General features: G+C 35.2%; 1 protein-coding gene across 10 annotated transcripts in view; it reads right to left on the reverse strand.

Moving 5' to 3' along the window:
* PPFIA2 (PTPRF interacting protein alpha 2) overlaps positions 1 to 25,291 on the reverse strand; it is a 286,892-nt gene that overhangs the window by 24,247 nt on the left and 237,354 nt on the right. For all 10 annotated transcript variants that reach the window (XM_072355420.1, XM_072355392.1, XM_072355401.1 and 7 more), the window contains 8 exons: positions 23,749 to 23,884; positions 23,137 to 23,357; positions 21,072 to 21,309; positions 19,983 to 20,012; positions 18,857 to 18,987; positions 18,229 to 18,383; positions 15,461 to 15,554; positions 565 to 646 (listed from right to left, as the gene is read on the reverse strand). In XM_072355420.1, coding sequence (XP_072211521.1) covers positions 565 to 646; positions 15,461 to 15,554; positions 18,229 to 18,383; positions 18,857 to 18,987; positions 19,983 to 20,012; positions 21,072 to 21,309; positions 23,137 to 23,357; positions 23,749 to 23,884 — 1,087 coding nt within the window. The remainder of the gene's footprint in view (positions 1 to 564; positions 647 to 15,460; positions 15,555 to 18,228; positions 18,384 to 18,856; positions 18,988 to 19,982; positions 20,013 to 21,071; positions 21,310 to 23,136; positions 23,358 to 23,748; positions 23,885 to 25,291) is intronic.

Here is a 25,291-nt window from a genome sequence, read left to right on the forward strand (position 1 = left end):
TCCTCATTCTTTACTTATTCTCTGAACATGCTTCTGTTAAAGCATTGAAGCAGGGCTATTTGTTCTAGTTGCAGGGAAAAATTCTGCAAATTATGGCTGATGATCAGACATGAGAATAGTTGGGAATACATAGAGACACTCAGTGCAGACAAAGAACAGACACTACTGCTTTAGCCAACAAAGAGCTTGTATCTGCACAGAGCTGGTGCCATGTCGAAGTGATTGTCTATGATGTATAAGAACATCCTGACATTCTGCCTTCTTGATCCCTCAAGGTCTGGGTAGGTGTTTTTTGAATAGTTGACCTAAAACTAGAATTGATGTCAAAATTGGTAGAGACTTCTCTTGAAGAAATTTCTCTGGATGTATTCCAAAATCCATTCACATCCACCCTCGAAATAAAGGATAGCCCTCAACTGGATTTCAGAGATGAAGGAACTGCCTGTCATAGGGATTTCAACTTGCATCTCCCATATCTCAGGTGAAAGTAAATAAGAAACACTTCTTCCTATTTGGAGTGATATCTAGGTAAATAAGTGGCCCACCAATGTAAGTAACGCTTACTTCCAACCAGGCGACCACCGTAGGCCCATCCCACTGGGCAAAAGGCAAACCCTTTCTCCGAGCTTCTTCCAGAAGTTCATGTCTAAAAATGAATCAAAAGCTGTTAAACATGCAGAGCTGTGTACAAAGACAATACAGATGCAACCGTATCTCATTGTTAAGGGTAACAACAGTGAAGCAAAAAGGCACAGAATTCGCAATGAGCATTATAACTCCTCCTCTTTTATGAACATATTCCTCTCTTTTTTTTTCCTTACTGACTTTTGACACCTAACATACAAGAAGTTTCTATGTGTACTGATCTGAAGCAATAAAGAATTGGGGTAATGTCTACAGAAGGACCACCCAGACAACAGAATATATTGGGAAACTGGGAAAATTCTGGGATTCCTCCTGAGCCTAGCTTAGCTGTTGTCTGGTCATGACTCAGAATGTCCCCACATGGCCAGCTTTCAGACCCTGGCTAAGATTGGATGTAATGCAGCAGGATCTGTAGGTTCGTTGTGTTTGAAACCCTAAACCTTGTTGGACTGGCCAAGTACAATTTTGTAGCCTCTGGAATGCAAGAATGGAACGGAATACATTGTTCTGCATATTAAATAAGCCATCCATGGTTAATAAAGAGTTGGTTAAATATTTAGTAGTTCCACATTATTAGTTTTTGTACTGTTAACATAAAAAGAAAATCTATGTGGCTTACTGAGGTACACATTTTTATGATTATAGAATTTGTTTTATGTATGGATATATGTTTACAGAATTGAACAGATCCAATCCAACTGCTGCCTCTGCAACTTCTCTGGACTGCAATCAGTGTGTTTAAATAAACTGTGGCAAAAGTACCACGCTGAAAGCTTAAAATACACTAATAGAGTAGTGTTAAATAGTTAGTTAGGTATAGGTCTATCTGACACACTATCAGGAAAATGCTCTATATTTGTGTACAACCAGTTGACCAGGCGTCTAACTGAGCACTGTTGTATTAAGTAGCATGAACAAAGGTCCCTTTGTGGTGGTGGCCTAGCAGAAATGGTCCTTCTACAGTTGTTTTATTTTTTCCTGATATTTAAAAACATATTTTCAGCAGCCTCCTACTGAGCGAAACACAAAAGAATGCTCTCAGCAACAAGCTAAAGTGAAAACTAAATTCGACAAGGACTATGCTAATGGAGTATTAAAATTTGCTTACATTCCCACCCAACAAGGAAATCTTGGAATTATAGCTCCAATTTTGCTTTGTCCTCTGTTATTACTACAGCCTTTGTGGTTCAGTTATCCCTTGTCAGTTCTTCACTGCCTAAGCAGTCTTTCAAGTATACATACTGCAAAATCACAGCAGATAAAAGCAATTGAGTGATCTTACAAGGAGTGTTGCTTTGGGGATTTTTGCACTGCTAAGGGTCCAGATTGAGACAATTTGGCTTTAGTAAAAACATGGAACTCAAACAGCAATTTTGCGAACATGTTTTAATCCCTCACTCTGAGCATTAATAGAAAGACAGCTGCTTTAGTTTTCTGTGTTGCTGCTGTGGTAATGTACAACACTACAGATTCTTGACAGCTTTACTGAAACTTATCTAGCTTCTCCTCCTACGCATCTTTTGCAGCATAGTTCTTTAGCTGATCCACTGCCACTTGGCTGTCCAAAGACGTTGAAGAGCTACCCTGGCTTCCTATGACAGCACAATCCTCAGTAAGGTGAGAAAGACTTACTTCTTGGGCACACAGATGTCACATTACCTTCAATAGCTGGAGCGTCCCATATTCCCAGGAAGACCAGTAGTGTGGGCCAATAGAGGCACATACTTGTAACTTAGGAAAGCAGAGCTGAGGCATGGCTATTATCAGCAGACAACCACCTCTCAGATATCCATAGATGGGGAATCTTTCCTCCAGATATATCTTTACAGGTGCTTGCAGTGTAGCCTGGCCATCCCTCCAACACCCTGAGGGGATGGCAGACCTCCTGGGGACAGTAGAATTGCTAGCTGGCATAGCTGTTCTCAAGGTGACCAAGTCTTTGATGCTACCCCCTCCTAATCTGTCTGGGTTCAGTATCCCAGGGCCAAACACAGACCTTGCAGAACCCCACTGGAGTTTCTCCTTCTCTAAAGCCAGCCCAAGTCCAGGATGCAGTTCCTTCTCTCTGGTCTAAAGTCTCTTGGAAGCCCCATCATCAGAGGAACCTGATTCTAGTTTGTTCCTTATTGGGGTGTTTCACTTTACCCAACACAACTGAAAGAACAGGGCTGGCTATCACAATAAATAAATAAGATAGAAATTATGATTATGAGGGCCACTAGCCACTTGGTTGTGACAATCTTCTGCTCTGAGCAGTAGAACAGTGGCATGTGGCCTCCAAGGAAATGGGGTTAAGGAAGAACTTGTGGTCTGTTTCTCCAACTTGGTGTTAAATCCCTGTGTGGCCTCAGGAACCAAGGTGCTGCAGAAGGTGTCTTGTCACTTCAAGTTCTCATGTCCATAAAAAAAGTTACTTTCTTTTTATTGGAACTATAATGAAAGTATTTCACAGAGCTCCCTGTGACTTTGCAGTATCTGAGTTAGCCTGAGGCTTGTTTTATATACCAGCACTACTCAAGTACACCCTTCATGAGTAGGAAAGCACTTCTACTTCAGAAGCAGTCTGGCTCACTCAGCTAAAGGAAAATATAGCTGCAGTTATTGATTTTGCCTGAAGAAAATGGGGCCAGGCCAGAAATAAGATGTGCTCTGTGCTATAGCTAAAGAATACAGTATGATAAACACAAAATTCAAAGAGTCTTGGCTTGTAGAAGAAAAGAGCTTTGGTTTGGAAATATGTCTAGTGTAAAGCTGAAATTCTCTACTCAGCCATGCACAGGGAATACAGTTACCATAAGGCCTGAGCCTCACTTATTTATGCGGAATACTAAAAGGATTTTTTGTAATATTTCTTTCCCTTGAAAATAATTTTATGCTTCAAACTTGCATTTCCTTCCCTTGGATGTTTCATTTAAATGCCTCTCCTATAATAAAGATCATTTAAATTACATTTTACTCTTTTAAAAGCAGTATGCTTGGGCTACTTGTTCACATAAATCAGGAGTTCCTCATCACCTGAACTTACAGTTTCCAAACCAGAACTAGGAGTTTCCATCTCTTGACTAAGAGAGATATTCTTTAGTTGTCAGTCATAGCAAATTGTCTTTGGATATGAAATAACATAGGAAGTTCTTGGAACTCAGTTCTATCAAATTAAGTAGCAAACTGCATGTAGGAAAAAACATACATTGCTTTGACCAGTAGTACAAATCATAAGAAAAATGAATCAGGTAATCTGCCTATTTTAGAACAGAATCTGAGTATTTTAGCACAGACAGAAGGAAGCGAAATGCTTTCAAGATAGTCAGTGTCTTCCTGAGCCAAAAAGGAAAAGGTATCCAAATATGACTAACTGTAGTGCTATTCTTACAAAACCAGACAGCTGATCACAGGAGGAGGATAAATAACCTATATAAGCTTGTCACTCCCCCTTCCTTTCACTACAGATACAAAGGTTAGAGCCAGTGAATAGCATGGTACAGTTTCTCTAATTTTGAAGATGCTTTGCAGGGGAATGTAGGGATATTCTCCTAGGACTGACAGTGAAGTACTACATCTGACAGTGTGTCCACTTTGCAGTGATAAGGAGGTAAGGAATTAAAATGTAATTATTTCCACGCACATTTAGTTTCTTGGCAACATATGAAAACAAGCTGATAAGGGAGAATTGACGTTAATTAAGCATTACTAGAAATGGTATTATTTTGCAGATAAGGCTTCAAACCACTTCTACTGGAATGAATTCCAAATTAATGCCATATTTTTTAAGATAACATTATTATTGTTCAACAGTAAAATCCTTTTCCATTGTGGAAGTAACTGCAACATGCTACTTAAAATAATGCATTGTACCCCAAGCCAGGTTTTGCAAAGTAAGGAAATTACAGGAACATTGAACTACTTAGCATTTTGCCAAAATCTGAGAGATGTTTCTATTCATCTGTTTCTTGAGTGTGCCTCACAATGTAATCTGTTCTCTCTCTTCCTCTTTTTTTTTCACAAGCCAGAAAAGAAAAATGCCACACTGCGTTGCAGAGTTGTGTGGCAGATAAGTGGATTTGTTCCCCCAGCACTGATTTAATTCTATCTGATCTAAATCTATCCAGAATTACTTCTGAATCCTTCCATGTTGACCCATTTTCTTTAGCATCACTCTTATGAGCACCAGGTACAACTACACACCACAGCTGAGCGCATAACTGCTTTATGACATGAAGACTATGATCCATCCCTCTGGACATGAACAGTGCAGAAAAGGGAAAAACAATAAGACCATAATTATGTTATTCTTGAGATTTTCTATTTCTTGTATTATTTTTCCACTACACAGGGGTAATTTTAGTTCTGTATCAAAAGCCCTCAACAACTCATCACATAAAACTCAACGAACTTTATTAAAAATTAGAGTGTTCTTCAAATAGAATTTGTGTGGGAAGTGGAATCTTGATTTAAAGCATGTCATTCAATGACATTCAGTTTTCTTCATGAAGATGGAACTTCTCACCATGAGGCAAAACAAGAAATAACAGCCTAAAACTTCAGACATGTATAATCCAGACACTCCTCATAGGACACGAACTAAATCCTAACACTGTCGTGAAGAAACCTGAATATATAAAGTATTTCAACAAAGATCTTAGTTCTGCAAGTAACAGCACTGACTGCAGTAGTTCTAGTAGGTTCACAAGAAGAGTCTTCAGGGATATTATATTATATTATGCATTTATTACAATGACTCAGTCAAAATGTAAGCACAAATGTGAGATAAACTGAAAATGTGGCACAGTGAAATTGTGACCAAATAATGGTAGTAAAATAGAATCAGAATTTATCTAGAAATTTTGGCCAGTGGGTGATTTGGATCCTGTAAAATGATGTTTGCCTTGCAGACTCTCTTATTATTGTTATTAGTGCTACCATCATTGTTATTATTATAAAAAATACTAAAATATTGAACACATCTGTCTCTCATCTGTACAGCATTCCAAAGCTAATCTACTCACATTCAAGAACTCCAAAATTTAGGACAGAGATTTCTAATGAATTGAAATGATGATTTAACTGCCTTTTCCTAAACATTTGTAAGAGACTAGAATCATGAGGGCAGGGTCATCAGATGGCAAAATAAGTTGGTTGAGTTTAGCTGCATTTATATAAATTAATAATAGCATTAAGTGCTTAAGGCAAATAAGTTTTTTATCTGCTTATTTTCTTTAGGGCTACAAATATTTTTAAACAATGAATTAGGGGGAAAAAAGATTCAGACTTGACATTGCCATATAGTATTATTTAATCTGAAAGGATGGGTCTGACTCCTAGAGAATACAATAGTTAAAAACTAAGTAAAAAAGTTGATGCAACTTTGGCTGTCAGGGAACCTGACCTTCAAATCATTTGAATTCCTCGTTCTTTCTCATTCCTCCTCCTTTTTGATACTGTGTATTATAGGCAGACAAAACTATGGGCAAAATCCAATTTCCACCTTTACAAAAGTTTTTGTATCCAGTTTTAAGGAGTTTTCAGCAAAGAATGACTGAGAGATGAAAACAGACCTGTATCAAGAAGCAGTTAACAAATAAAAGGTTTTAAAAATATAAAGTGAAGAAATTCAAATTAAGGAAAACAGATTTAGCTCCTATTGTTCCACATATGTGTACATAATAAGTCTATGCAACCTAAAGGGTGAGTTTCTTTAACTGAAGACATACATTAAGCTAAGGGATACGAATTCAGGAATGCTTAATATAGGCCTTAATAAATTAGACAGAAAGAGAGAGACTATGAAAAAAATAAGAAAACACTTTTGAATTAAACAGATTTGCACAATGTATGACCTTGCAATCTTGTATGCAGTGCACTAAATAAGAGATGCTTGGAATTCCCAGGTTGATTAAATCTTATCAAATCTAATTTTACAAAGCTATTTCATGATCATACATTCTAAATTAATGTGGCAAACTCTGCTCTCTTCAAGCATTTCTGTCTTTCCAGCCTTCAGGAAGTTATAACTCAAACATTCTTTGAATTCAAGACATTTTCTCCCTAAGCTCTGCAAGTAATTTAAGAAGAAATAGCCTTTGGATGGTAGATAAAAGAGGAGTTTGAAATTCTAAACTCGATATCAGGATAACAATTAAAAAAACAAACAAACAAACAAACAAACAAAAAACACCAAAACAACAACTTACAAATAAACTGGTGAAAAAGAAAGTAAAGGTATTTGCACAAATCAAATATTACTGTACTGCTATATAGCATGAGGGCTCAGAAAGGAAAAAAGAGTGTATTCTGGATTACTTAAGTGTCTGGGAGTTTGAGTCCTCTGGGATTTAGTTTAGTAGAATATGTGATTAAATGTCTTTGGTATTCTACGCCTTCTCTGTTGTGATTTTCTCACTGACTTAATCTTTAAATGTCTTCATGATTCTGGGCTTGAGAATGCCAAAAATGTGTTTAAAAACTCTTACAGCAGTTACCTACAAATAGCTTCTTCGTTATATTAAGCCTTACAGGAGCAATCCCTAAATTTCTGTATGGTTTCAATACTTTGAAAAGTTTCATTTGGGTCATTTTTCTGTTTGAGATTGTTATATGTAACAGAGGAAAAATAAAAAGAAAAAAGAAAAAAGGAAAAAGAAAAAAGAAGAGAAAAAGAAGAAGAAATAAGAACAAAATATAGAATACAAACATGGTGCTGAAAATGAACATGTTCAGCAGCCATGATGTTTTAACTTACCCAGATATGCTTTTCATGAGATGAAGAGAGATGAATGGAAAAAAAAAAAAAAAAAAAAAAGTACATAAATGTTAACGAATATATAGTAGTAGTTCATAAACAAATCATATGATAGATAAAATAAAGCATCATTATTATTACCAAAATCTTCCTAAATGGACTCTGAATATATTAAAAAAATTATGTGTGATTTTGAAGAACAGATGTGTTTTTCAAAATGAGATCTTTATTAAACCGCTGTTGGTAATTTATCAGGTATCAACTCAGTAAAGCACATCCACCAAACAGATTTGTACCAAAGATCTGTAAAAATGGTTAATGTGGAACAGATTTTCAACTTAAAGTCTGCTGCTTGGTTTTGAATAATTTCAGTCTTTTTGTGTAACGCAAAAAAAACCTGAAAATCTTGTACCTGTGGATTTAAGCAAACCACCTCAGAGACAAAGGAAAACTAGGGAGTAGACTATCAACTTAAGTTTACTCTCCTACATTTACTTTATAAATATTTCAGCGAAATGTAATGATGGTAATGATAAATGACCTAGACTTGAGATTTGTTTTAAAAAAATAGGCAGAAAATTTCATATACACAGATGACTAGCAACTATAATTAAGCAGTATGTCAGTTTGAGCACTCATGCTAATGCCAGACCAGCAGTAATACTTGTTTGAGTGTTTTTCCTTCCAGTTAACCTATTTTTGCCAATATAATTGATAACAGTACCTGTACGAGAAATCAGGATGCCAGCATCAATAATAAAATTTCTTCAATGTCCTCTAATTGCCATCATAAAACGAAAATTATATGCCTGAATGAAATCCAGACAACTCAGACTATTATATTTCTATTAACTGATGACTTACAGAGAAATAAAAGGGTTTGGTAGGAACGGCTATAGAGGAAAACTTTGAAGTGAAATGCCTGTGCTCTGATTAATTACAAAGATGTATTCATTTCAGTGAGTCTAGGATGGCGCTAGTTCCAAGATTTTGAATTTTGTTTCTGTGTTTGTGTGTGAGAAGCAGAACAGCTGTGTGAGAGAAGAAAAAATACAATGCAGAAAAGTAAACGAAAACAAATGACGAAGTCATACAAGGAAAGTTTAAGAAAGGAAAACTAAGAAATGGGAGGACAGTGAAAGTACGGAATAATAATAAAAGACTAGAAAAGTAGTCAAGCAATTACCAAATGTGATGGAGGAACCATTAAGACTGAATAAGCATCCTCATGATTTTGGAGTCAGAATCTCCATCATTCTTATTTTCTGCTGAGAAAGAAGTACTGACTGTCTCAAACTGTTCTGCCTTTCATTTTGAACCTTCCAGAGTCTATCAAATCCTCATTCTTATTTCCTACATCTTCCTCTGAATACTTCATTGGGTATAGGCAAAGAGTAATAAGAAAGTTTAACCAGAATTCAATACATTTGTTGGTAGCTTTAGTCAGTTGGAAGTTTTCAGCTGCTTTGGAGTAACTTAAAGGACCTGGAGACTGTCTTCTATATTATAGCAGAGGACCAAGGATGATCATCTTGTTTCCTGAGCGTCTTGTCCACAGAAAAATAAAATGCTAGAGAAAAAATGGATCTTTAAATTTGAACTTTGACTTTTTGAACTTTGACTGTTTTGTAAGACAGCCACTTCACTACCATTTTATTGAATGAAGATAATAATTTCCCTTAGATATATACTTAAGACATGTAGTGTTTTTTGTTGTTTTTGTTGTTGTTTTTTTAAATAGATTCTTCCCTTAAACAGTTACTAGGAGGCGATACTTGTATCTGCAGGAGATCAGGGTTTAGGGAACAGCTGCATGTTTGTGTGTAGATGCTTATATTTGTCAAGAAGTCTCAAATTGCAGCTGATACGCTTGTGTTCATAAGGCAGGGAATTGGGCTTTGTCTGACTTTGTTTGAATAGAAAATGTAAATAGTTGAAATAAATTGTATGGAGAAAAGAATAAAAAACATTTGACAAAGGATAACAATATTATTTCAAAAATTCAGTTTCCTTTTAAAATATGTTAAGTTAAATATGGGTATTATCTATAATTTTCTTTCAGACACAATGCATTGTTTCAGTTTCTTCATCTTTACAGCAATATGAGTAAGATTTAATAATCCTTGACTCCCATAATGCTACAATATGGAGGAATTCCCCAAATACAGTACCTAATTTAATAGAAAGATACAACTTTAATTTTGTGAAAGCTTTTATTGGCTATTTGAAAGAATTTTTCATTCGAGCAAGGAGTAAAAATATGTATGGCAAAGAAAAATTTTAAAAAATCATATTTATGTATATCTGAAGAACTAGAACCCAATCCAGCCATGGCAAAACTTTGGTAGCTACAGTGTACAATCATTGATTTCATCAGTATGTGAATATCTGTCCCACCTCCACTGGAATGGGAAAACAGAAAATAAGGGGTACTGAACAGAATATTGTTTGCTAGAAAGGGAGTAAGTACTAGAGAGCTGTCTGAGAGCCAACTATATCAGGTAATCTCTTACTGATGAGGAGGGATGGAAGAAATTTAATGCTAAATTTGAATTTTTCTAAAGATTCTGAAAGCAAAAAAAAAAATAGGGGGAAAAAAGGCATTAGATTAAAAACATCCTTAAGAGTTATCACTGGAAAATAAATCATGTACATTTAGGACATAGTAGTATTTAATAAGCATTAAGTACTCAGGAACACTGGATGGATGGCATGGAAAAAAACCTTAATTAATTCAATTGGATTCATTTTTTTTGAAATGTGTGCAATTAAGAAAGTCATTGGAAACAGTCATTTGTATACTGCAGAGGACAGATATTACTTGTATTAAAAAATACATTATATCAAGTTCTAATTCCAGTTGCACATTAAACCTAATTAAAGTGGCATTGTGTGGATTAAAAAGAATCTAAATGATGACTACAGTGTTTCAAATGTGTGTTTCATTAAAAGGCCTACCTTCACATATTTTAAGGTAGCTTTCTGATGGTTCAGTTTTCCATAGGCAAATCTAAGCCCCAGTACTTTATCTTATCTTCTATCTTATCAATTTTATTGCTTGTGTATTCAGTATTAAAACAAACAAACAAAAACCATTTAAAAATGAAAAACATCAAAAGGAAGGATTTAAGCATTATTAGCATTTTTTCCAATTTATCAAGTCATAATTTATCAACTCTGATTCTAGTTAGAAAGGAACTGGTGCTCTTCTATTAATATGGAATATAGTGGTGCTTGATATGTTCATTACTGTAGTCTTACTCTCAATTGAGACTTAGTTGCATTGCAGTTCTTTCAGATTAGTTAGAAGGCCATGCATACAGTAGATTTTATTTTACATAGTAACTGTACATATAAGAATTACTGAGGTCTTAATTGTACAGGGCTTCATTTGTGAACATATGTATGCATGTGTTCTGCATATCTAAGCTTTTCTGCAGCCTGACTAAAGTTAGAAACTTGCATCTTGCAAACACAACCTGTACCTCTGGAATAAATTTTTCCAAATTGGGTTCATAGGAAATTTTTCTTTTTTTTTTTTTTTGCTTTTCCTTGGAAGTTATAAATCTTACATCTTAAGCATGTCATTCAGATGTGGTGTTAGAGGATTCATGTTATCACACCGACAAAAGAAACAAAAAGAAAATTAGGAGATTCTTATCCAGAGTCAAATCAAATAAATACTGGAGGAAGAACTAAAGTTGAAGGCTTTGCTCTTGACTCATTCTAACATGGCCAGATGGCACGGTCATGTCATGACACAGTGAGTGACTTCACTATGAAGTAACGATTGTTATATTAACATTTATATTAATACATTTGGAAATTTAGCTGCTTTTGAGCTGGAATCCTGTCAGTATGACCCAGTTAATAGCTAGTTGACTTGCAGATAAATTTTCTTCATGAACATAATTTATATATAGCATTTAGAATAAATGGGAGAGTGACGGCTCAGACAAATTTCTAACTGTACTTGCAGCATGCACAATGTCAAACCTATTTGGCAGTCTAGGACTATGTACCATCTGAATCTCACTCAAACCTTGCCTTATGTTGGCCCTTTGCAAAGGGTGAAATCAACATAGCCTTCCCTCAATGCTGAGAGCCAGTTTGGCTGGAAGCTTACAAGTAACATTTTCAAAAATGTAATAATCATTTTGAATGATTATTACATATATATTTGAATGATTGAATGATTTTGATGATGTAATGATTTCCAGGCAAACCTGTATTTAAGCACAGCTGCCTTTTATTTTCAGGCCAGGTGTTTTTATTGTTGTTTTATGTTTTAAAATGTTCATTTCCAAGCTTCCTTGTTCCTCATTTCTAAGAAACATTGCACTGCAGAGTACATGTGAAACACCAGCAATAAATGACCAATCACACAGACTTTTTTGAAATATAAAAAGATATATTGCATATTGTTGCAGATCGAATCAAACACTTGAAAAGGATTTGAATTACTGGCACTTTGCAATTTGAAAGGCAAAGCAGAGCCCACTCAAACTTCTGTGCTACCTGAGACTTAGAAAGTTTAATATTAGCTAGATCTATCATGTATTTCAGGTCTGAGAGTAAACATTTATGGATGACTGAAGCAACTTAAGCTATTCTTTTCAAATTACTTGAGGAATATGGTGGGGTTTAATTTAAAAGAAATTCTATATGGCTTCCTTAAATTGTCTTTTATACTTTAGGAGAAAGACTTGTGACAGATACATTTACTGCAATATGCAAATGTTGGTTCAGAAGAGATTTTTGTTTGAGGTCTTTAAATTTAGCATATCACTGAAGCAAACTGATGATTACATTTTAATGAAGTAGTCAATTGCAACTGAAAGAAATGTAACATCTTAATAACATCTTCTAAGGAAGAAATGAGAAAAATTTAAAATTTAGGTTAATTACCCCATTATCATTGGAGAGGGATTTGGGCTCTGGAAACATCATACTATCTCAAGAAACTTTTCCAAGTGAAATGTATTAATCAGGAGTCTAACATGCATACGAATCATGCTAAAATAGTATTAACACACTACAGTGTTCTATAATTCCATGAAGACAGTGCAGGGGCAATGCATGTGTTTGTTGTTCCAGGAGCGCGTGGTCAGGATACCTGGGGGCTGTTAGCACCTATTGGCTGCAGCAGATTATGGATTGAAACACTATGCCTCCTCAGCCTTAAATTAGGGGATAAACCTAATGAATTAATGATAGAGTTGAATACATTTAGAAATGCAAAATTACAGGTTTAGCATTTTAAGGCATTTTTCACTTAGGAGGTTATTTAAAACAAAATAAATACTGTGATTAACATTTTAACAAGAACAGCATCTATCTAATTTTTAATATATTAACTCAAACCTAACTTCAAAATCTGGTAAATTAAACCTTACATGAGTTTTATGAAGCTACTGAGTACTTTGAGACTGTTCTAGTTACAGTGATGAGTCCTAACTTTCGTTTCAGGGCATAGGCAGAATCCTAGCTTTCTGACACCTGTGGGTTCTACCACCAAAGTAAAAGAGAAGTTGACTGAGCTGTTAACACAAATGAAAACCATTTCATATGACTTCTGTGTGTAGGAGAGAATTACAAGTTCAGTACTGAGGTATTATTCCTGTTTCCTAGAAAAGGCTCTTGGACTGCTGAATTTCTTTCCTAATTAACAAAGCCAGGATGAGGAAAGGTCTTCCAGACCTGTATGATGAAAAACTTCCTTACCTTTAACTATTCTTCTTGTAGGCCTGATTCCTTTGGGACTCTATGTCCTAATCTAAATTAGCCAAAGAAATCCCTAGAAGACAAGGTGCTCTGCTCTCTCTGTTCCAGCCTCTTACTGCTTAGCAGTAAGAAGGAATCAAACACACAGATTTAAATCTTACTGCTACATCATCACACTCCTCTTATTACTTTTACAAAGACATCATACACATAACCATCATTCGTAATGTTACTTTCACATTTGCATTACCCAGATCAGTAATATTACAGCTACTGTATGTAATTGAAAGCTTCTTCCAAGGGTAGTTACGCATCATTAAGTTAGTGTTGGCAAAATTGAATCTGACCTACTGAGACAAACTTGTCATTCAATTGACTTTTTGGAGTGATTCAACCAAATACTTTCTGAGGTAAGACATGCAAATACATGACTACATTCTTCACAAGGAAATGTCAGTTCCCTTCTACCCTGTTTATAATTAGCACTCAGTGACAATTACAGTTCAGCAGAATCCCACATATCTCTCTAACACAATTGTTACATTTTTCCCATACTGCAGTACTTCTACAACTATATGTTATATAATGTTAACATTTCTTTGATAGTAAATGAAGAGGAATCTCAAAAGCAGTCATAATGAAGTGAGAAGCTATGAACACGGATAAATCTAAAAAGTGGTGAGAAAAAAAGAAATCTTCGTGACACAGGTAAATAGCATATACTTAGGGACAACAGTATACAGTTCAGACTAGATGAACCGTCACAATCAAGAGATGGTCATGAAGGAAAGATTCCTTTCCTTCCAGCAAAGAATATTTTGGTTACACTTAATCCATAGAGAACCAAGGACAGACAAATAAAAGGAGAAAAAAAAGGAAAGACTTGAAAAGAAGATGGTATGGGAAAGTCTCATTATGTGAGATTTGACAGAAGTCTAATAGCTGGTTACTTGAACACCTGTGTTTTCTGGATCAAAAACTTGGTAGGCACTGTCATGTATGAAGTAGTATGTGTAAGTGTCAGGCTAATCTTATGCAGTTTAACTAACTACTAACATGTGATAAAGTGGTGACATTTGTGCTTTCAAAATGAACACATTTGTCTCTTTCAGTGCGTGCTATCTTCAGTCACCAGAGCTTGAATATAAATAGGGGTTGCAAAAAATCCAATTGATTGATTTCTGGAATTTAATAAAGAGGTGTAGTAACATATTCTATACTTCCATATATTTCTTAACGAATAGGGATCAATAACAGATTTATAAGACTCATCAACCAAAAAATCCCTATTAATGTTATTCTGAGTTTCTTAACTGAATTTAAAACGTCTTTTTTCTGCCAGCTAGCACAACGACTGCTCCTCTATCTTTAATTGCTAAACTGAGGCTGATTGAATACTTACATTTGTATGTTACACAGTTATGTGCTCTTAAAGGAACTTGATACAAAAGTGGCTGTTAAAAATATTCTACGTTTGATTTTAAATAATAGCTGAAATACATCCTTGGGTTGTAACTTCTCTTGAAACTTTGCAAAGGAACACTGAAAGACTGAAAGAGACCTGAAAACATCTCATATATTAAAAATCAGGCTTTCAGAACCCAAATAATAGCACTAAAATTAGTAAATATGGATGAAACATAAGCCTGTTTATTAAATGAATTTTCAACTTTATTTTTAAATATCATCTTTTTATTCTCAGGCACCCTCTAGTTACACTGGAACTGTGATGCTGCCAAGAGGTATCGTTTGTGTTTAAAGCTTTATTTTAACAGTTCTCCTTAGTTCCTGGCAGCTGTTGTAAGTCAGTGTACTGGTTTTACAAGTAGATGAACCAGAGACAGTTAAATTATTACATGATTTAGGCGAACAGCCAGTGAGGTTGCGATGTGCTGACAGGCAAAAAGAATGTGAAGCTGCTAGGGCTTATGGGGGGAGGGGTCCTTTGATGTCTATAGACAGAAGTAATCGTTTGCTCAATGGATAATGTAAACAATTTTTCTCTGTTCAGAAAAATTCATGTAGTGAGCCCCTATAATGTTTCCTTTCCACTGCCTTCCTATTTTTTAAGAACTCTAGTTTCCAAAAGGCACAAAACTAATTACAATGGGAAACAGAAAGCTTCTCTTAATGTTTTACAAATGAAACAATATAGTGCAATTGACAACTGTTTTTCCTATATTTTATATGCAGCTTTAAACACATTTACAGTAGAAAAAAATACAGTATTATTAATAATTAAATTGCCATAGTAGATGGTCATGCCTCTTGGTACACATCTGCATAAAATCAACACAAAAACTGACATTTGATTTGAGCAAGAGACAATAAAAGTGACATGAAGACAGTACTCACTTTTTCTTTAGCCTGCGGTCTTTTTCTGCTTGGGTTCCAAGTTTGCCTAATCCCAGAGATTCTTGTGCTGCTGCTTCTGTTTCAATATAACCTCCTGTGTTGAAAGAGGGAAAAGAAATCCATATTTTCCCATAGCTCTTTCCCAGTGGCACCCTCAACTCTTCAATCCCCATTACATCCTCCTTCTAGCCATCCATGGCATCTGGTATTTGTGGAGAACATCTAAGTCTATTTTTACTACATAAAAAGAAGTAGAAAAATTGTTTCCTCCTCGTGTTCAACAGAAGTGTTTGAGAAAGGCACTGAGACCTCCTTCACTGGTTTTCCTCTGCCTCCTTAAAGCTCAGTCTCATGGCTGAGTGATGCCATCACTGCCATCACTAGTTTTTAATCTTAGTTGGGAAATATGCTGATAAAACAATGAGAGATTATCCCGGGCTGCAAAGTATTCTCAGCATAGTGGATTTTATCACACAACAAACACAGCTGGGCCTGTGAATGACCTAGGGCACATTGCAGTGGATGGGGTGATTGTGCATGCCTGTACCTCAGGCATGACAAATGTTCCTAACCAGTTGCATACATCATATGGACCACCTTACTGGGATGGGGCTAAATTTCCCTTTAATTTATTATTTACCTAAAGGACTAGAATATTTAAAACATAAAATGGGAAGAACATGCAAATGTCTAGAGTACTCTTTCCCCAAAAGAGAGAAGATTGGATCAGGTTAAAATCAAGCAAATTAAGAAAATGAAAAACGAAATTCCCACCCTCTTTAATGTTCCTTTCTCCTTCTTTAATAAATAAAAGACTCCTGGAAGAAATTAGTAATATGGAATCTTGATTCTAAGAAAGATACCCTCAGGCATGAAATTTGCCTTTGAACAATGACACAGATGGTTTACAGTGATGATAAAGATAGCATATTATGACAATAATTATGAAAAAAACAGACAAGTTCAGCTGTGGGAAACTAAGTTTTGAAGGTAACGTTAAGCAAGGAAATATATTGGGTGATAGCTTAAATCTGAAGAAGCTAGTGATAAAACTGGAAAGTCTGGTGTCGCTTCTTTAATGTATCTTTGCTATTAAGGTAAAGGATAGATGACAAAAATTTCATATAATTGCAAATCTTCACTAATAGCTAATATTATAATTCCACAAGCTAATGTTGGGAATTATAATTGGCCAATTATACATATGTCCTATTAATCATTTTGTGTATTATTATGAAACTAATCTATTGCCAGATTACATTGCTCCTGAGACGATCTTTCAAGGTGTTATTTGGTTTTGGTTCATACTGAAAATAATTGCAGGGAAGACCAACACATTTATTACATCTTTGTTTTCTGTATTCCTGAATTACTGTGAAATCATAGATTATTATGTTTAAACCATCAGTATAAATACAATTGTTTTTATGGAATGTAAATGTGAATTAATGCCGTGGTCTAAAGTTATAAAATTCTCCATCAGTGCAGATGGTGACATGCAGGTGTATTTGGGAGATATATTTAATAGGATTTGGAAATAAGCTGTGAAGATGATTGAATAAATTAATTTTATTCTTCCCACATTAAGGAAAAAAAAAAAAAAAGGAATTTAAATTAAGATTAGAAATTAGCCAGTTTTCTTTACATGAACACAAGAGAAAGAGGAGAAAGAATGGAGTGTAAATAGAGAATCCTTTGACTTTACTATGATACTTTGACCCCAGCATTACCTAACTTTATGCTGTAGCATTTCAGTGATGGTTTTCTTAGTGGTGATGATAATATATATTAATACAAATGAAGGTGTTTTGTTACTGGTGGTGGTGGTTTTTTTTTTTTTTTTTTTTTTGTTTGTTTGTTTAATTTTGGGGCTACGTATCCCACTCCACCATTTACAATTACTGCAGACCTTTACATGTTTTTTACAGGTGTTTGTGGACACTATGGCAGTAAAAATTTGATGTTTCACAAAACTGTGCTCAGACATCTTCATGTCTAGGAAATTTTACTGACACATCTATACCAAATTTGTGTTTGTGATGACATGTGTATGTATTTACCTGTTTGGGTATGCAGACTATAAGCCTGTGCTGAAGGCTTCACTTTCCATTGTTTTTGCTATCTAAAGGTAGTTATAATAAATTTATGCCATGGCTGCTTTGGATTTTTTTTCTATTTGCATATAGTATGAACATATCCTACGGAACATTACAGAAGAAAAATTTTGCTAGGCATGAATTAGACAAAGATCTTGGAGAAGGTGAAAAGAAATACGAGAAAAACAAAGCATTGCCATAGGTAGCATAGCTGACTGCGAGAGTATGGTGAGGACATCAGTGACAGGTACTAGAAGACATCTACTGACACGCTGCAACAGGAAAGGCAAATGCACTTTATTGCAAGGATCTTCCATATCAGATAAACCCCTAGAGTGGGGTTATACTTAATACTCTCTTACCTCCTCTTTATTTTGATTATTTGAGAACACACTGTTAGCATTTTTACTGTAATTTAAGAGAGTACTGAAGCTCTAGGCTCAGTGAAGAGAATGACTCTGTAATTTGTGTTAGAAGTCTTCTTTCATTTGTTTGTTAAAGTCATAGCAAAGTCCTGGCATATAATTTCTGATAGCAACAGAGTCTCTAATGACAAGGTTCCAACAGAGTGAATGGAAAAATTAAGCAAACTGGAAAGTAGAAAAGAACGCATTAAAAAAGGAAAAAAGATTGTAAAGTGGTGACCATGGCTTGGTACCACTAATTCCTTACTGAGCTGTCCAAGTCGAGCCTTCTCTTTTTTACCAAACAAGCGTCCTATCGAGGACTTGATTCCTTTCTTCTTTGGAGCTTTGTGCAGGGAGTCCTGACTGCTACTAACACTGCCAAGACCAATACTTTCCGGCTCCAGCGAAGCAGGTAAACTACTATAAAAGACAATAAAGACATAGAACAGATAACATATTGACATTTTTAACTTTCTTCTTGCAGCCGTGCAAATAAATGAATTCATTATAATTTAGTAATAACCTTTCCACAACTGAAACAATTAATCCCATCTTGCTCCTTAATTGATTTAGCATTATGTAGAGCAATACAGGGCCAGAAATAAATAATATCATTAGTTTCCTAAGAACAATTGATATAAATACAGGAATCAGCCTGATCTTTGTCATGATCGGAAATGCAGGATCACTACTACTACTACTTCTGGTAGCGATCAAAACTATATCTTAAAACAGAATTTGTCAGTTTTAGCACTTCATCTTCACAAAGGATACCAGTGTAAAACTTTCTTTTTTATGGCAGGGGATGCAATTGCCAACAAGAACTATGAGGAAATTAGGCAATTTTGTTGCACACAGAAGTTCAATTCTGATTCACGTTGTGTAAATCTTACCTTCTGGCCTCATTGTGGTATGAAGAAGGAAGGGTATGAGTCATTCTGATAGCTCTGGGTGTTGGAGGGGGAGAAGTTTCACATTTGATCGTGGCTTTATCTTCACGTCCGTCTTCTTCAACTACTGCAATCTGGGGGAGATACACCATTTAGACCTGAACAGCTTTTTATGAACTTTTCAGCATATGCTTTAGAATTTGCCACTTGAACTAAAGCATGTATTCATTCATTCAAGGGATTCAAGGGAAGATTTTTGGAAATAAATAAATAAAAATAAGGCTTCTTATTTTTTAAAAAGGCTATTGGGAAACAAACAAACAAACAAACAAACAAACAAACAAAAAAACCACCACCACCACCAACAACAACAACAGAAAAAAACAAAAACAAAAAACAAAACAACAACAACAAAAAAAAAACCACCAAAATAAGATTCACTAAATATGGTAGCTTAAAGTACAAAGACTATATTTGCAGAAGAAATTCATTTCTTTTTTGAGAAACAGGTTGATCCAGTATTTCATGTCTAAACATGAAAATAACCTTCTGCATGAGCAAGCATCTTGCAAGCAAAAGGATTATTCATGAAACAAAATTGTCACAGAAGGGAGAAGGTAAATACAGACATAAGCAAGATCAGTCCCTCTGAAGCGTGATAACAGATTGGTCAGAGTGCTTGAAAATAAGCATGGAAAAAAAGGGAGTTTTGTCACAACATAATAATTTAAATTGAAGATTGTCGCTTCTCATGTAAAGGTAAAGCCATGTTCAGTGACAGTTCTACATATAGCTTCATACTGCTCCACAAGATTTCGAGCAATCTGACCGATTTCTCCTAAAAATAGCCAGAATACATTTGAAGGTAATTCTTGTGCCCACGCTTTGTTTTTCACTGTGTTCCTTTTAAACGTGTGCTGGGGAGGCTACTCCAAAGTATCACTTATGGGCCTTCATTCTTGGAGTTGTCGGGACCACTCCAAGCCTCTTTAGGTAAATTTGGAATTATTATGTTTGGGGATTGGGTGACATGGAGTGAAGGGGGTGAAGCGGGAGGGAAGGAACCTGGTTCTTTGAACAGCAGAGGAAAAATGCACTCACCAGACTTTAAAAAGTGCTAATGTCTTACCTTTCTCCGATGTTTCCTTAGATCACTTGGCTTAAATTGGTAGCAAAAGAAGCAACAACAACAGAAGCAAAAAAGAATAATCAACAAATCTTATCTGAGCATAACAATGCCACACATTCTTTCTTCTGACATCCAAAATTTAACACTACCCATATACTAAACATAAAAGTAAATATGGTGTTATAATGCTTTACAAATTTGCTGTCTGTGAAAGCAGCTACTTTTTCTAATGTTACAATTCCCTTCATTTTCATAAACTTAGTAAAGAATAGGACATTCCAAATTTATGAGAGTACTTTTTCATTTTCTTTTCATACAATATCTTTCAGTAACCCTGTCCTCTAAGACAGATATATATGTAGTTTTATGAAATATTACAAACAAATCAGTGTTTCACCAAGTATAAACATAAAATATCATCAGCAAATATTACATTACCCCCCTGAAAAAAAGTCTATTTCTCTCCTCTTACTGTGTCTTACCGAGTCTGTGAATTCAGATTCATCCATCTTCTGTACTGCAGCATTATTTGGTAGTAGACAGTTGCTAGAATGTGCCATGTCAACTATTTTTTTCTTTTTCTGTTTCTTTTTTCTCCACTCATACAGAGCTGAAGATTTGCAGAATGTATTTACTGTGTAGACCTGGGCTGCAGAAACTCCAGGGATACAGGGATACTGCTTCTCCAGCTAACCCCTACAGGACCATTTGGTAACTCAGGCTCTAGAGATCAGTCCTCTACATAACTCTTCCCAGTTCAGTGTTCTAATTCAGAAGATGTCTGATAGCATATTAAACCTGTCCCCAGTCAGGAAGGATAAGGAGATATTTAACATTCTACTCCTGCTAAAGCAGCTCAGGGAGTGTCTTGAAATGATCAAAGTATGTGCTAGCAAGGGTGAGTGAAGTGAGGCTGTGGGGCACTACTTCTGTGGCTCCTGGTACGTTAAGGATTTGGCTGAAACTCACAGACATATCCATGTGACCTTTAGCACAGCTACATCTGGATGCCAGAGATGAGCCATGCATACAGTCAAAAGATGATGCTAGAAATATCACATTCAAAATTAGCATTACAGAGTCTCTTACCAGCGTCATAACCCCCATTCTATCCATCTCCCTGGCAGGACTGCGAGGGGTGAGTTTAGGAGTTGAGTGCCCACTGGGAGGAGAAGAGCTTGCAAGTGATGATGCTGTCACTGAGCCAGTAATGGATGTACCTTGATGGACTCTGGCTAGATTTAAGCCTTCCAGACTCACGCTGGCTACTCTGTTCTCTATCTCTTCTGCACGCAGTTCTGTCGACTCTTTTTCTTCTTGGATTAACCTTATAAAATTAAAGGACATGGTTGGATTTAGGCCAACATTAATACTCTGAAAGCATTTGTGGATTCTGAAACCAAAATTTTCTTCCTTGGTACTTATCATTTTGCACGTAGACACACACTTATACAGAGGTTAATTATGCCCATTGGTAACTCTATTTTTAATTTTTCACTGCAATTTCTACCTTTGTCTCTGCATATGCCAAAACTAAATATAAAAAATCTTTCCTTTCTAAAGAAAAAGAAAGCAAATATGAGTTTCACAGATCAACTCCAAAATAATAATGTTTTAGGGTATTTTTAATCACCACAATTACAAAATCCTTTCTCTTATTCCACCAACCTCAAAAGCTGTTAGAAGAATCTGCCCAACAACAAGAATTTATGTAAGATATTTCAGGAAGATTGGTTTCTTTGCATGGAAGAAAGAGAGGGAGAGTGAACAATCCGATTTACCATAGGGAAATAATTCCAGTCTTAAGTTGGATTCAGCTGACTTTATTTTGCTAAACCATAAAGAAAAATTTAAGGTCAAATGCGACTATGCCTTTGAGAAGGGAATTGCTAGGATAATCTTTATTAGTAAAGCAAGGGAACATGCAGGACAATTTGTCTGTTTCAACCCTACAAATTGATGAAAAGATGACAGCTGTTTCTAAAGCATTAAGTTTTTAAGTGAATTTCATTGGAAGAGTTCTCATTGGAAATGAATATTGGTTTCTTAGACACACATAGCTTCAATACAATGTTTCCTCTGGGTTATTTTGCTTCTGATAAAATATACAAAGAATAAAAGACTTCTTCTATATGTCTTGACCAGAAACCCAAGTCAGAAGGAATCTTTTCTTTGCAATGAGGAGGAAAATGGATGAGGGATCATAGTAAAATATGACAGAGTTTGAAGCATGAAACATCTGAACCTGTGAACCAGGCAACAGGTTTTTTGTTTTTGTTATTTATTTATTTATTTTTAAGTGAAACAGAGGAAGTTCAATGAATTAAAACTTAATACTTTGGAAACAGAAACCTAAAAATCCTTGTTCAGTGATTGATAGATTTTCTTCCTTAAAATCTATTTCAAAGTGCCTACAAAATACATACTGTTCTTTCTGGAATGAGAAGTCAAAGAAACTCAAAGGCAAACAAATCTTCTTCATTTTTTAATTAATATATCTGAATTCTGAATATATATGTATTTTTAAATACATTTGTTGAATCTACAGCATTCTGAATTGGTGACAGTGCTGACTTCTTTGTAGTAATGGAAAATATTGATGTATTTCTCTTTTACATACTCAGTATACACTGTTGTAGGGAGCTTTGCCCTCCCAGCAACAAAACTTTACTTTGCCTTTCTGTCATGGTATACAAAAGGTAAAATCCCACATGAATGAAGAAATTCTGGAAGTAGTGAAAACCAAAAGCTACAGATCTATAATAAAAGGTCTTGCCTAGACTGGAAAACTTATCCACACTCAATATATTTCAATAGAGTTCTTCTTCCAAAACTATCTTGCAAAGAAAGACTGAGATCTTCAAAAGGTAATCTGGTTTTGACTGTATTTCTAAACATACACTTTCTGTCCATAGAATCACCAGAAGTAACTGGTAACATCTTCTAGAAAAATGATGTTTTTGATGCATCAACTTATTAAAAATGTACTCTTCTTGAAAAACATGTAAGAATGATTTCAGCCTAAAACATGACTTCATTTATAAAAATGTTCAAGTGGTTTCCTATTGTTATGAATGGTATCTGAACTCATGCACTGAAAGGAGCCTAAACCTATAATCAAGAAATGTACTAAGGCAGGTTCAAGGCTACATACCTGATTTCTTTATTGATTGCATCTAGCTGCTCCTGAAGCATCATGGCCAGCGTCTGGGCATCAGAATGGCCACTTGGTGACAGGAGGTCCATGGAGCTGAAAAGCGTTTCTCTATCATCATCATCAATGTCAGACATTTCAGTGTCACTTTCAAATGGATGACTGCTCAAAACGCCCATCTGCTGAGTCCTATTCCACTCATGATCTCCAAGTGATTTTACCTAAGCAGGAATTAGGTTATATACGTCTTATTCCACAAAAAAAAAAAAAAAAAAAACAACAACACCAAATAACCCAACATAAAACAATTGTGAATTTGAACTATAAAATGGAGAATGAAATGCTGTGTAATATTAATTATTAGGAAAATTTGTGAAGATAATGAAAAAAGACAAATAGTCAAGTATGCTTGATCTTTGGTATCTGAACTTCAAAGTTTTCTGCCTTTTCAGTACAACAGTACTCTATGTATAAAAAGAAAAAAAACAAAACATATTTGGTGTTTGGACTTATTAATTTATTCAGTTTTCTAGAACTACACAAGCCTTAAGTTTAACAGCCTGAGAAACATTCTCTTTTTATAGAATATAGGAAAGTAATTTGGGTATTAACCTTTGGTTCATCTCTGCGTACTCCCATACGTCCCCTTCTAGGTCGCCTTATCACTTTAGTTGACCGATAGTCAGACTGGCTATCCACCAGTGAGCCCACAGAATACCTCAACTCTGCTGATGAGTCCAGATGAGGCCTGAGAAAAGGGTCAAAGAAATAGAATGAGTGACCAATAGTAATAGCAATAATAGTAACAACAGCAATCCAATGACTTTCACTTTTGGAACAGATTACTACATATCGCACTAAAAAGGACAAAGACATGTCACACACAGAAAAGAGAAAAGTTGAAATCATATTATAAAATTAAGGGGTAATACAATATTAATAAAAATGCTCTGATTTCCCAAAATGAAGGACTTTGTATGGTAGAACTTATAGTCTGGAACTTTAACATGAAAAAACAAGTAGAGTTCAAGACAAGATAATCAGCATAACAAGCTGCTAAATAAATTGTTCAAAAGCGAGGGTAGCTATAATACTCTTTTTACAATTGAAAATATTGGAGAACTGTCCTTTTATAAACAGCATGGTTTATAATTGATTCATGTTTATTCGATTATATTTTTTGATAAATTTAACTAGAGAGAAATATGAAATCTAAGAACAAGTACATGCAAACTTTCCATCAAAATACACTTAGGACATGATTATGGCTTTGAATACAGATGCTCTCTATACATCAAGGATAATGGTCCATGCTCCAGAAATCAGGAATAGTGATGGTTTGATCCCTGATTTTTACTGTAGTTGTTGAGTACTGTTAAGTTAGTTAAGTAGTAAGTTTTTAAGTACTGTCAAGTGATGAGGCATATAGCTGATTACTTCAGCGTGTTTTCATGCCTGCAGGCAATGGTAACTGGCCGTTCTGTCTTGATGTAAGAGCAGCAGTAAAAATTATCTGTGTGGTGCCATTAGATGCGTCCTGCCTATATAGAAGAGTTGGTAAAGCCAAATTCTGTGCACTGTTTGATCATTCAGCCTTAGTAGTGGAGATCTGATCAATTTCTAGTGCATAACATACAACCAATCTTCACATAAAAACAGATGAATAATGTAATTGTAGTAGAAAAATGAAATGTAACAGTGCACTAAGTGAACTAAGTTTTATAGTGACTCCTATGTTTGACATTTCACTATCTATAAGAACATAAAATGAGAGTTTAATGTTGCATTTAAATTATTTTTTAAACTTGGGAATAATACTGTTACTTACAAGTAATGAGGTTCACACACAATCAGTTTGCAGCAGCAAAATAGGAAATACTAGACATTTATAAAAAAGCTAAATAGGAGAATTTCTTGCTCCCAGAATGAGGCAAATCATTCAGAAAATCACATATGTCTGTACTGAAAACTGCAGACTGTTTCCCCAGGCTCTATTTCTGTATCTCTTTCTAAACACAGAGATTCATTTTTTCTTAAGAATTTAAATTCAATTAAAAACATGCTGGTATTTGCAAGACTGGAGCACTGGTCTCAAATTTCAGAAAAGTTAATTTAAAATAAAACAAACAGCGACAGGACCTGAGGGAATGGCGTG

Source organism: Excalfactoria chinensis, chromosome 1 (assembly GCF_039878825.1).
Source record: "Excalfactoria chinensis isolate bCotChi1 chromosome 1, bCotChi1.hap2, whole genome shotgun sequence".
NCBI lineage: Eukaryota > Metazoa > Chordata > Aves > Galliformes > Phasianidae > Excalfactoria > Excalfactoria chinensis.